The 13,319-nt window shown below is 35.0% G+C and overlaps 1 protein-coding gene across 1 annotated transcript in view; it reads right to left on the bottom strand.

Annotated features, from left to right (window-relative positions):
- CNTNAP5 (contactin associated protein family member 5) overlaps positions 1 to 13,319 on the bottom strand; it is a 951,365-nt gene that overhangs the window by 689,932 nt on the left and 248,114 nt on the right. The window contains exon 3 of the mRNA XM_072613412.1: positions 11,544 to 11,737. Within this exon, the coding sequence (XP_072469513.1) occupies positions 11,544 to 11,737 (194 nt within the window). The remainder of the gene's footprint in view (positions 1 to 11,543; positions 11,738 to 13,319) is intronic.

The following is a 13,319-nucleotide window of genomic DNA, read 5'->3' as shown; positions in this document are numbered from 1 at the left end:
GGTTCTGCTCCTTTCACTCAGCATCAGGTCATATAAGTCCTTCCAGGCCTCTCTGAAGTCTTCTTGTTCATCATTTCTTATGGCACAATAGTACTCCATTACATTCATATACCATAATTTATTCAGCCATTCCCCAATTGATGGACATCCCCTTGACTTCCAGTTTTTGGCAACTACAAAAAATGCTGCTATAAATATTTTTGTACATGTGGGACCCTTTCCCATTTTTATGATCTCTTGGGGATACAGTCCTAGTAGCGATATTGCTGGGTCAAAGGGTATGCACATTTTTGTAGCCCTTTGGGCATACTTCCAAATCACTCTCCAGAATGGTTGGATGCTCTCGCAGCTCCACCAACAATGAATTAGTGTTCCAACTCTCCCACATCCTCTCCAGCATTTATCATTTTCTTGTTCTGTCATGTTTGCCAATCTTATAGGTGTGATGTGGTACCTCAGAGTTGTTTTGATTTGCATCTCTCTAATCAATAGTGATTTAGAGCATTTTTTCATATGATTATAGATAGCTTTAATTTCTTCCTCTGAAAATTGCCTGTTCATATCCTTTGACCATTTATCAATTGGGGAATGACTTGTATGATTATGCATTTGGGTCAGTTCTATATATTTTCTAGAAATGAGGCCTTTATCCCCGAGCTTAGCTGTAAAAATTCTTTCCCAATTTACTACATCCCTCTGGATTTTGGTTGCATTGGGTTTGGTTGTGCAAAAACTTCTCAGTTTAATGTAATCAAAGTTTTCCATTTTGCATTTCATAATGCTTTCTATCTCTCCTTTAGTAAAAAATTCTTCCCTTCTCCATAGATCTGATAAATACACTATTCCTTGCTTCTCCAGTTTATTCATGGTATCAGTCTTTATACCTAAATCATGTACCCATTTGGTCTTTATTCTTGTGTACAGTGTCAGGTATGGGTCTATGCCTAATTTCCACCACACTGTTATCTAGTTTTCCCAGCAATTTTTGTCAAACAGTGAGTTCTTATCCCAGAAGCTGGGGTCCTTGGGTTTATCAAACAGAAGGTTGCTATATTCCTTGCCTACTGCGTCTTGAGTGCCGAGTCTATTCCACTTGTCTACCTCTCTGTTTCTTAGCCAATACCAAGTGGTTTTGATAATTGCTGCTTTATAGTACAGTTTGAGGTCTGGTAGCACTAGATGATTCTTAATATAGTTTATTTTATCACTGTCATCACTATTGCTTCCAGCTCCTATGAATCTGTTCTTAAGCCAATCCTGTTAATCAAGGATATTGAAGCAATCTGTTTTTGTATTACAATTCTATTTTAGCCATAGGACATAGTTCTAGAAATATAACCTTATGAGTTAATATATGCCTTACTATTCATAACACTATGTATAGTGATAAAACATGAGCATGAAAAGTAATAAAAATAGGGCATATCTATTTGGCAAATGCTTAACACATGTAGTGATTATTACTCCAAAACAATGTTTAATTAAGTGACTGAGAGACTGAATAACTTCCATTTAATGATTTTAACTGAAGAGAATGTTATATATTCAAAATATAACAATGTATATTGTCATCAAAGAATAGTTTGCAAAGCCTTTGCTAAAGATCCATGTTAAGTGGTTCTTTTTTTTTAAAGTCCTCATTGAATGAAAAACATATTTTTTCACAGACTGGGAACTTGCTAAGAGGCAGAAAATGAAAGGTAAAAATAAAGGGACAATTACTTGGATGGGGAAATATAAAAGGTATGGTTCCTTAGGGTTCAGTGGATAGGCTGACTTTATTTTGAACCTTTGTAAAATAACCTAGAAGAGGAACTGAATAGAGTGACATCTTACAGTTTATAGATGATAGTAAACTCTCTTGGATGATATGGGGATTGGATTTGTGATGTCAACAGAAGAGAGAATTCCTGGGTGAAGAAATTTCCTCTTCTAATTCAGGTCAGCACTTAACCTGCAGCTATACAACATTAGAGAATTTCCTAGAACCTGGAGAGGATAAATGACTTACTCAAGATTACACATTAAGGTGTGTTGGAGTCACATCCAAATATCTTAGAATAACTGATTGTTAAAATTTTCCTAATGAAAATTTATACGGGAAATGTGGAATTAGGACTTGATTTATTGCTTATTTATTTTCATGACTTTAAAAGGTGATATAAAAATGTTAAAATGTAGATGAAACTTAGAAGTTTGCTGTGTTTTCAGGAGCCCATCTGCACACCATGCTCAGTAAATATACATCAGAGATAGCACCTGAATCCAGATTATCCTGAAGCCAAGACTAAGCCTATCTACTATGAATTACTGCTTCTTGATAAGGAAGATTCAAAACAACAGGGATAGATTAAGGAGGAAACAACCCATTAAATACCTATGTTATAATCAGTATTTGTTGTATTACAGAAAGTGAGAAGAGTCTTAGAAAACATAAAGAAAAATTAACACCTTTGTTGATCAAACATCTAATCTCTGTCTCCATTTCTGTCTCTGTCTCTGATTGTCTTTGTCTCCTTCTCTCCCTCTACCTGTTTATTAACATGTAACATTCTGAAAGTAAATGATCCTAGTATAGATGAGACCTGAAAGTCACCATGAATAACATTTTGCTAAACAAAATCTTAAGCTCATATGAGATTAAGATAGAAGAGCTGATGCTGAAGTTCCATTGGGTAGAACACACCACCAATTCTGCTAGGATGCAAAGAACCGTAGTATTTAGAGCTGAAAGGAATCACTTCATTTTTTTTTCTTTTTAAATTTTTAAAATTTATTTATCTTTCATTTTCAACAGACACTTCCATAAGATTTTGAGCTCTTCTTTCTGCCAACCCAAAGACTGTGCTTTCTGATTACTACTTCCCCCAATCTACCCTCCCTTCTGTCACACCCCTCCCTTCTCTTATCCCCTTCCCTTCTACTTTTTTATAAGGCAAGATAGATTTCTATACCCCATTGCCTATGTATTTTATTTCCCAGTTGCATGCAAAAGCAATTTTAACATTCATTTTTAAAATTTCGAGTTCCAACTACTCTCCCTGCCTCCCTCTCCACCTATCCCCACTGAGAAGGCAAGCAATTCAATATAGGTTATACGTGTATAGTTATACAAAACACTTCCATAACAGTCATATTGTGAAAGGCTAAATATGTTTCCCTTCATTCTGTCCTGCACCCCATTTATTCTATTCTCTCTTTTGACCCTATCTCTCTTCGAAAGTGTTTACTTCTAATTACTCCCTCCTCCCATTTGCCCTACCTTTTATTCCCCTCACCCCTTACTTATCTCCTTCCTCTCTACTTTCCTGTAGTGTAAGATAGATTTTCATACCAAATCGAGTGTGCATGTTATTCCCTCCTTAAGACAAATGCGATGAGAGTAAGGTTCACTCTTTCCCTCTCACTTCTTCCCTCTTCTCCTCCATTGAATAAGCTTTTTCTTGCGTCTTTTATGTGAAATAATTTGCCATATTCTATTTCTCCCTTTCTCCTCCCAATATATTCCTCTCTCACCCCTTAATTTTATTTTTTTAGATATTATCCCAACCTATTCAACTCACCCTGTGCCCTTTGTCTATATGTATATAATCCCTCCAACTATCCTAATACTGAGAAAAGTTTCAAGAGTTACAAATATGATCTTTCCATGTAGGAATGTAAACAGTTCAACTTTAGTAAGTCCTCTATGATTTCTTTCTTATGCTTCTTTTGATTCTTGTGTTTGAAAGTAAAATTTTCTATTCAGCTTTGGTCCTTTCAGCAAGTTTGAAAGTTTGAAAGTTCTCTATTTCAATGAATGACCATATTTTCCCCTGAAGTATTATACTCAGTGTTGCTGGGTAGGTGATTCTTGGTTTTATCCTAGTTTCTTTGACTTCCGGAATATCATATTCCAAGTCCTGTGATCCCTTAATGTAGAAGCTGCTAGATCTTGTGTTATTCTGATTGTATTTCCACAATACTCACATCATTTCTTTCTGGCTTCCTGTGATATTTTCTACTTGACCTGGAAACTTTTGGCTACAATATTCCTAGGGAGTTTTCCTTTTGGGATCTTTTTCAGGAGGCAAATGGTGGATTCTTTCAATATCTATTTTACCTTGTTGTTTTACAGTATCAGGGAAGTTTTCCTTGATAATTTCTTGAAAGATGATGTCTAGGTTCTTTTTTGAATCATGGCTTTCAGGTAGTCCCATAAGTTTTAAATTGTTGCTCCTGGATCTATTTTCCAGGTCAGTTGTTTTTCCAATGAGATATTTCACATTGTCTACTATTTTTTCATTCCTTTGGCTTTGTTTTATATTTCCTTGATTTTTCATAAAGTCATTAGCTTCCATCTGCTCCATTCTAATCTTTAAGGAATTATTTTCTTCAGTGAGCTTTTGGACCTTCTTTTCCATCTGACCAGTTCTGCTTTTTAGGGGATTCTCCTCATTGGCTTTTTGGATCTCTTTTGCCATTTTTGGGAGGGTCTCCTTTAGCAAGCTGCTGACTCGTTTTTCATAATTTTCTTGCACCAGTCTCATTTCTCTTCCCAATTTCTGCTCTACTTCTCTTACTTGATTTTCACAATCCTTTTTGAGTTCTTCCATGTCCTGAGACAAATTAATATTTTTTTGAGTCTTTAGATGTAATAGCTTTGGCTTTGTTATCTTTTGTTTGTATAATTTGATCTTCCTTGTCACCAAAGTAAGATTCTATAGTCTGATTTTTTTTCCTTTTTTTGCTTATTTCCCCAGCTAATTACTTCACTTTTGAGCTCTTTGTCAAGGTAGTTCTCTGCTTCCAGTGGGTGAGGGGTGTGTACTGTCAGCTGCTTGAACCCCCATAATCTGTGTGCCTAGAACTCCAGAAACAGTCGCTGCTGCTGCAGCTGCCCCATGACCCTGCTTCTGCTGCTGCTGTGGGCTCCTCCTCAGCAGGCTTCTCTACCCCTTCTGCTGCCTTGGAGTTGGTCCCTCACCACTCTACTGTCTCACACAGGCCCCACAAGCTTTTTCCACTGACCATCCAATTTGTCCTTGGCATGTTGGGGTCATCAAGTCTGGAAATCATCACACATTCCCGAAATTCATCCCCCCAGGGTCTGCTCCGGTCCTGTCTGTGTTGGCATGGACCACACTGGACTGTGCTCTGCTACCAGTGCAGTATGATAGACACTTCCAGGTGACCTTCCAGACTGTCTTGGACTGGAGATTTGCTTCACTCCATCATTCTGTGAGTTCTGCAGCTCCAAAATTTGTTTAGAATAATTTTTTTTATATGTATTTGGCTGGGTTTGGAGGTAAAGTGCTAGCCAGTCTGTACTGTTCCTCCACCATCTTGGTTCTGATCTGAAAGGAATCACTTTAGAGCTAACTTATTCAAACTTCTCATTTTGAAAATAAAGAGACTAAGGTACCCAAACTTTTAGTGATTTGCTGTCCCACAGCTGGTAAGGAACAAAAGCTCATATTTGACCCTAGTTCCTCTGACAGCAAATTTAGGGTCTTTTCCACTTTACATAATTGGTTGCCTCCTGGTTTAAAATATGTCTAGTGGCAATTAGAGGAAAGCATTAGAATCAGTTGATACATTTATTAAGTAGTTTCTTCATATACAGCATTTTGAAAAGTCAAGCTTATGGGGAAAATATAGGAAGAATTGTCCAGTGTATGCAAGGAATAAATAAATACTTGTCATAGTGAACGTAAACGCAGTTCAGTAGGCAAGTAGCAGATAGCAAAGTTTAAAAATGGACAGAATTCAGATTATTCCTTTATCCTTGTGTGTACTGTAGTTTAGGCATCTAGATAGCTCAGTGGACACAATACTGGGACTGAAGTCCAAAAGATCTGAGTTCAAATCCAGCCTTAGATATTAACTAGCCATATGACCCTAAGCAAATTATTCAGCCCTGTTTCCCTCAGTTTCCTCACCTGTGAAATGAGCTGGAGAAGGAAATAACAAACTACTGCAATTTCTCTGCCAAGAAAACCCCAAAATAGGGTCACAAAAAGTCAGTCACAACTTAACTGACTAAACAACAAGATAACTATTGTGCCTCCAAATTGTAGTTCAGTCCAGAAAAGTAGTCAGTCAACACAAAGTTATTAAGCACCTACATAGGGTTAATCACTAAGCATTGTGGATACAATGAAAGGGGGAAGGTAACTCCTTTTCTTTTTTTAGTTATTATCAATTTACTTTTAAATTTCTTTTCAAATTCTGAGTTCCAAATTCCCTCCCTCCTTCCCATCCCATTTCCACCCACTCAGAAGGCAAGCAATACAATATCAATTATATTTGTGAAATCATGCAAAAAACATAGTTCCATATTAGCCATATTTTTTAAAAAGCAAGAAAGCAATTAAAAGTGAGAAAATTATACTTCAATTTGCCTTCAGAGTTCATCAGTCCTCTGTCTGAAGACAGACAGCATTTTTTCATCATGAGTACTTTGGAATTGTCTTAGATCATTGTATTGAGCAGAATAGCCAAGTCTTTCACAATTGATCATCATAATAACATTGCTGTTACTGTATAAAAAGATCTCACAGTTCTTCTCACTTCACTTTGTACCAGTTAACATGTCTTGCCATGTTTATTTTCTGAAACCAGCCTTCTCATGATTTCCCAAAGGACAATTGTACTCTATCACAATCATATGACACAATTCATTCAGCCACCAACTGATGAGTATGTTCTAGATTTCTCATTCTTTGCCAACATGAAAAGAGCTGCTATAAATATTTTTTGCACATACAGGTACTTTTCCTTTTCCTTTGATCTCTTTAGTATACAAACCCAGTAGTGATGGCTTCTGAGGTCCCTTTCAGCTGCAAATCTATGATTTTTTAGTCCTAATCTTACTGTTACTACTACTACTACTACTACTGCTACTACTACTATTACTACTACTACTACTACTACTACTACTACTACTACTACTACTACTATTACTACTACTACTACTACTACTACTACTACTACTACTACTACTACTACTACTACTATTACTACTACCAATGTTATTTTTAATTTTGTAAGTCATCCTGCATCTCCCTTCTCTTTGGATCTTCATAACAGCGCCATTAAGTAGTTATTATTATATACCTATTTTATAGATGAGACAATGAGGCTGAGAGATTAGATGATTTTCTGAGGGTAATTCACATAGACAGTGAATATAGAAGGCAGAATTCAAATACAGGTCTTCCTTCCATCTAGTGCTATGCTCTTTCAACTATGCTAAGCTATGCCATCCCAGGTTATATCTATTTGAGTCTTCATTGACAACAGAATTCTTTGCTAGACCAGCTAAATGCCTGAACCAGAAGGAGAATTTCAGTTTTCATAGTAAGCATATTTATTTGTATCAATTGCTATTTGATTTCTGCAGTGTATCTCTCTCACCAGATTTAAAATACTACTCTTTCCAGTTGAGAGTTTGGACTTGCTAAGGCTTCTAAAGATTTCTATGAAGGAATTCTCTGAAATACCTTCATGTTTCATTCAGTACTGCAGGAGTTTCTGGCTTCTTCATCACTCATGATCTGCAGCTAAAACCCTGTTGGGAACATTCTTATTGTTAAACATTCTGGGCAATGCACATCAGAAGTTCACCAAATTGGATCCTTAGAGTATGGAGATTTGCTTCTGTACATTTAAAAGGCATCCTTTCTGGATCTTTATTCTGAAATAAATTTTATGAAAAAGAAAATAAATCCCTTCAAACAAGGGAACTGAAATCCCAACAACTCAATCCCCTGCTTTGGTTCTTGAAAATCACTTTTAAAAATTATGCATTTCGTAAGGTCAGTGCATTGAGTGTTAAAATATTTCATCTCTGAAGTAAATACTTGTATGGGATCACCTGAAATTTAGCTTTGTAAAGCTTTTCTTATTCATTTTAACACACCCTATTTAAGTCAGTATTCATTATTGATATTTTTTAGGTGGTAACTGTTTTAAAAAGCCAAGGTTAGACAAATTGGCAGAGTCTATAAAAACTTTTTCATGGGTTGTTTCTCTCATCTTGCTGTTTAAGGACCTAGACTAGTAATATATACATTTTCCATGAAAGTGAGAGTTTAAAACAAAATGTGAAGAATGAGAAAAATTCCTGAAGCATACGTTCATTTTGTTGCAAATAAATATAACTCAGCTCCCACTTTCCCAAGAATACTTATTGATAAATTTCTGCAAAGGATTCAATGAATTTCCCCCATGTTTATGGTTGATGAAAGCATTTGAAAGTGGTGTGTTTAAGCTGATTTTTCTTTTTGTAAAAGAAAAAAAAGCATAATAAAACAAAAATGGAGTTTGCCTAATTTTATATTTTAATACTATTATGCTTATCAATCAATAAGGAAATTATTACTGTGATTATTATGTTCCAGGCACTTTGGATAAAATTACAAAGAATGAAATGGCTTCTACTCACCATGTATCCTGATGGGGGAGACAATTATAAAAATATATGCATCATTAATATAAAGTGAACAAACAAAAATATACAAAGGACATAAACATAAACATCACATAATTGGCATAATAATAATGTGAAGCTTTCAACTTTGAACCTCTGACTTGGGTATCTTTAACATGAATAGATTTTAAATATCCTTGAGCTATTATATTGAAAGCAAATTTAATTGTATGATTCTGATCTCACTTGACTGTAGGCTATATCTTTTACTTGGATATAATCTTAATTACAGGAGATGAAATATATTTTTTTTCCTATTGACCTTTGCTGGATCCTATCTTTATATAGAGAAGTATGTGATGATATCTCTGTGGGCTACCTGATTGGACACAAAATGGATAATCATAGAAATCTGTCACTATGTCCTCCTCCCTGTAGCTTACAGAAATTTCCAATTGGATAATGTTTTGGGAAGCAACAGATATCTACAAGATGCTATGTACAAGATTTCAGCATTCCATTCCGTTTTCCCACTACACACAAGAGATGAGAGAGACAGACAGAGAGAAAGAGACAGAGACAGAGACAGAGACAGACAGAAACAGAGAGAAATGATCTCAAGGGTGAGCTTCAGGCATTTAAAAGTAGCTTCCCTTTTCTGACAATTGGGGACCTGCTCTGAAGAATACCTGAATATCTCATTTGTTTTTGTGGTAGCAAAGAACTAGTAATTGAGGGAATGTCCATCAATTGGGGGATGGCTTAACAAGTATGTGATTGTGATGGAATGCTATTGTGCTATAAGAAATGACAAACAGTATTTTCAGAAAAAATTTGGGAAGACATATGAACTGTTGCAAAGAGAAATGATCAGAAACAACACTGTATGGAGTAATAGACATATTGTAATAGACATATTGATGATCAACTCTTAAAGACTTAGTTATCCTGATTAAAACAGTGATCCAAGACAATTCCAAAGAACCCATGATGAAAAATGCTATCCTCCTAAAGAGAGAGATCTGATGAATTCTGAGTGTATGTTGAACTATACTTTTAAAAATATCTTTGTTTCTTGCTCTTTTTCTCACTTTTTTTTGCAATATGGTAATATGAAAATATGTTTTTTTATAGCTCTGTGTGTATAATTGATGTATCATTTGACTTTTCAATGGGTAGAAGAGGGCAAGAAGGAGGGAGAGAATTTAAAACTCATTTTAATAAAAAGAATGTTAAAAATGTTTAGATAACATATTGTCTATATTATTCATGCAAAATCTGAGAAATATCACACACTAGCAAAGTATATGAAAAAATTTAATTCACCAAATCCAAGCATTTAGAGTAAAATAAAATGTCATTTGAGAGCATAATAACTTCTACACAAAATAACACAAATCTACCATTCGATCTAAACAGCAATGAATTTTAATTGAACCTGAGACAAAAACATTGATGAACAAACATCACATTTGTCCCTCCACTCAAAATGTAACTTTAAATATGATTATTCAAAACTGGAAAGTATATATTTCCATTTTAAAGTTCTCAAAAATCATAGAGATTAGTAAAGATAAAAAATCACGAAGAGGAAATCTAAAAACTCTTTTTTCCTCTTTCGCTCTCATGGACCAACTACCAAATTAACCAAACAAAACCAAACTAAAAACTCTCAGGGTTCTGATCAGAATTTGAACCATACTTTATAAATAAGTCACAATAACAACAACATCAACAACAACAAAAGAAAAAACACAATCCAATCATTCTGCATTTGAAATTCAGTCCTATAACCAATCTTATAATTTTCCATCAGAAAATTGACGTTTTCCAAAATGTTTGCATGCATTGTACTATGGTGACATACGGATAGTTAGCAAATATTAATAAATGCAAAATAGAAGTAAATCTCCCCACTAATTCATGATAGTGCTTGAACAACACATGTAACTATGTGGATTATGGTAATTCAAACTCTTAACTGATTTTTTTTTTTTTAATCTAAAGGTAGATGGAATACTCTTTGGTGAAACCTTAACTTTCATTTCAATGGGTGAGACAGATTTGGCCAAAAAATGTATTCAATCTTTTTTAAAGGTAATTAAAGAAAGAATTAATAAATTAATTTTAATTCATAAATATCTATATGACTATTACTGTTTTTCAGATTTTCTTCACACATTTTTCTTCCCAAGTAAATAAATTATTTTACCATATAGTATTACTTCCTAGGGTCCCCATGTCTAGACTTCCTACACTGCCCTACAATTCAAATGACCATATGCTCAATTAATAATATGTATCTTTTTTGATTGTTAATTTTTTTTGCTTTATAATATTGATTTTTCCTCAAATTTTACATGTTGTTTATATATATATGTATATATATATATATGTGTGTGCGTGTATATATATATATATATACACGCACACACATATATATACACATCTGTCTAACAATTTTTGATCCTGGGTAGCTGGAGTGGAAAGGTTCATTAGAGATGCGTTTTTCTTTTTCTCCAGTCATGTCAGTTGTCTGTGACCCCATTTGGTGTTGAGCTCCTAGGGATAATTAGCTGCTGAAAGAACAGGACATCTTTTGAGGCATCACATGAATATGTCCACCTAGGGGAGAATGCTTGCCCTGTGATGAAGCCAATCCTACTACACTACAGGAAGGAAGGGAAAGGAAGCAAAAATAGCACTGTGCTCTGAGAAAGTTCTCTTGGTATCCTCTATAGTTTTTGTTCTGATATACAGTGCTGGTTATCCTATCTTGTTATTGCTCATTCTCTTTCTCTTTGTGGGCTCTTAATCTATGTCGTATATAGTGTTTGTACAAACTTTGGCTTATCCATACACCACAATTCTTATTTGCTATTATATTTAATCAAGTACTGGCTATAATAGTGAAGGTGCAAAATATTAATTTTTGCTTTGCAGTATCTACATCAATACATTCATATTTTGGATGACTTATTCATTATTTAGCAACATATAGGCAGATCTATAATAGACTAAATACCACAAACAATCTAAGTATATGTCATCATGATGGATCCTTATGTGGTATAAGGATACCATAGGCATAAATTATATTTATCTGAGGACAATTAATGTGATGACCTACCCAGATGTTGTCTTCTTGTTTATATTGCTTCCAGTTACGTCCTGTATCACTAAACATCAGTATATAGCTTGTTACCCAGTCAGAGCTTCCATATCTTCCCTGGGTAGCCACTGCAGTAATCTCCACTCTGTTTCCTAGATCAATCTGGAGCCATTGCTGAGCATTAGAATTCACTGGGGACCAACCACCAGCTCCTGGTAAAGAACAAAGGTAAGAAAGAGTCATACCTCACATACTCATGGCAAAGAAGGAAAATAAAAACAAATAAAAAACTACCTCAGAATTCATTTCCTAGAATAGAATTTACCCTTTCACACTTTGGCAATGAAGGAAGGCCATTCATCTAAAGTGAGATTGAGTATAGTATAATAGAATGCACAACTAAGAGACTTTAGAGGTCACCTAGACTAGTTCTATCAAACTCAAATCTAAATGGCTCCTTGCTTGCTTCAAATTGACTTAGAAAACCACAAATTAACCTTCTTTATGTTGTATTGTATTTTTATTAATTTTGTTAAATATTTCCCAATTACATTTTAATTAGTGGAATTGGGATTTTTGCAACTGCCTCTGACTAGATTAATTAGCTGCTTCATTTTACAGATAGATATTAAGGTTTAGAGGGATAAATAACTTATCTAACATTACAAAGTTAGTAATTAGCTGATCCAGGATTCATCTAGTCTTCATGTCAAAGCTAGCCCTTCACATGAACCTCTCATCCTTCCTTCCCAAAGGAGTGACCCAAGCATCATATTTACTCTCCTTATAATAATATGCAATCTCTCCCCTCTCCAATTCAGCATACACATAACTCTTAAAAAGATTCATCTAAAGTCTAGGTCTGATCATAATCACTCCCATACTCAAATAATCCCATTGTCCTCTTTATGCCTTTAGAATGAAATTTAATTTTAAAGATCTTCAACACCTGAATTCATTATTTCCTACTTTTTCAGTTTTCTATCAAATTGTTCTCCACAACACAATCTAACATCTAGCCATATTTCCTACTTCTTGTTTCTTATGTATGGCATTCCATCTCTGCCTTTACTGCATGCCTGAAATGCTATTCCTTTTTCTGCCAAGATTTTTAGAAGCTCTAGATTTCTTTAAGACTCATTTCAAGGTGAGACAGAGCCAAATGACAGAGAAAAGGCAGAGGCTTGCCTGAGCTCTTTCAAATTCTCCTCCACACAAATTTAAATAATCCTTCAAAATGGATTAAAGGGAGAGGTACAACAGGGATAAATTCTCTCACATAAAGGAGGTGTGAAAGAGCTTTTAGAATAAGGGGGGAAGATGGGGTAATGGGGAGTGTGTGGACCTTATTTTCAACAAATTTGTCTCAGAGAGGGAATGACATACACATTCAGTATAGAAATCTATTACCCTACAGGAGACTTGTAGGCAAAGGGGAGAAAAGAAGGGAGTGATAGAGGAGAGGGAAGTTTGGGTGAGGCAGTGGTCAGAAGCAACACATTTTTGAGGATGGACAGAGTGGAGAGAGAGAGAGAGAGAGACAGACAGAGAGAGAGAGAGAGAGAGTGAGTGAGTCAGGGACAGAGAGACAGAGAGAGAGAATATATTCAATGAAGTGAAGATTATTTGAGATATGATTGGGAAAAGAAAGTAGAATAAAGTAAGAAGTGTTGGATCAGAATAGGAAAGAAACAAGCTATGTGCAATTTTAAAGGGCTTTAATCAAAGTCCACTAGAGGGATATGTGTCTAGAAGAAAGAGCAAGAAAGTTTAAGCATATAGAAATGAAAGGAG

Source organism: Notamacropus eugenii, chromosome 5 (genome assembly GCF_028372415.1).
Source record: "Notamacropus eugenii isolate mMacEug1 chromosome 5, mMacEug1.pri_v2, whole genome shotgun sequence".
Classification (NCBI taxonomy): domain Eukaryota; kingdom Metazoa; phylum Chordata; class Mammalia; order Diprotodontia; family Macropodidae; genus Notamacropus; species Notamacropus eugenii.
This window is presented reverse-complemented; position numbering and strand designations above follow the sequence as displayed.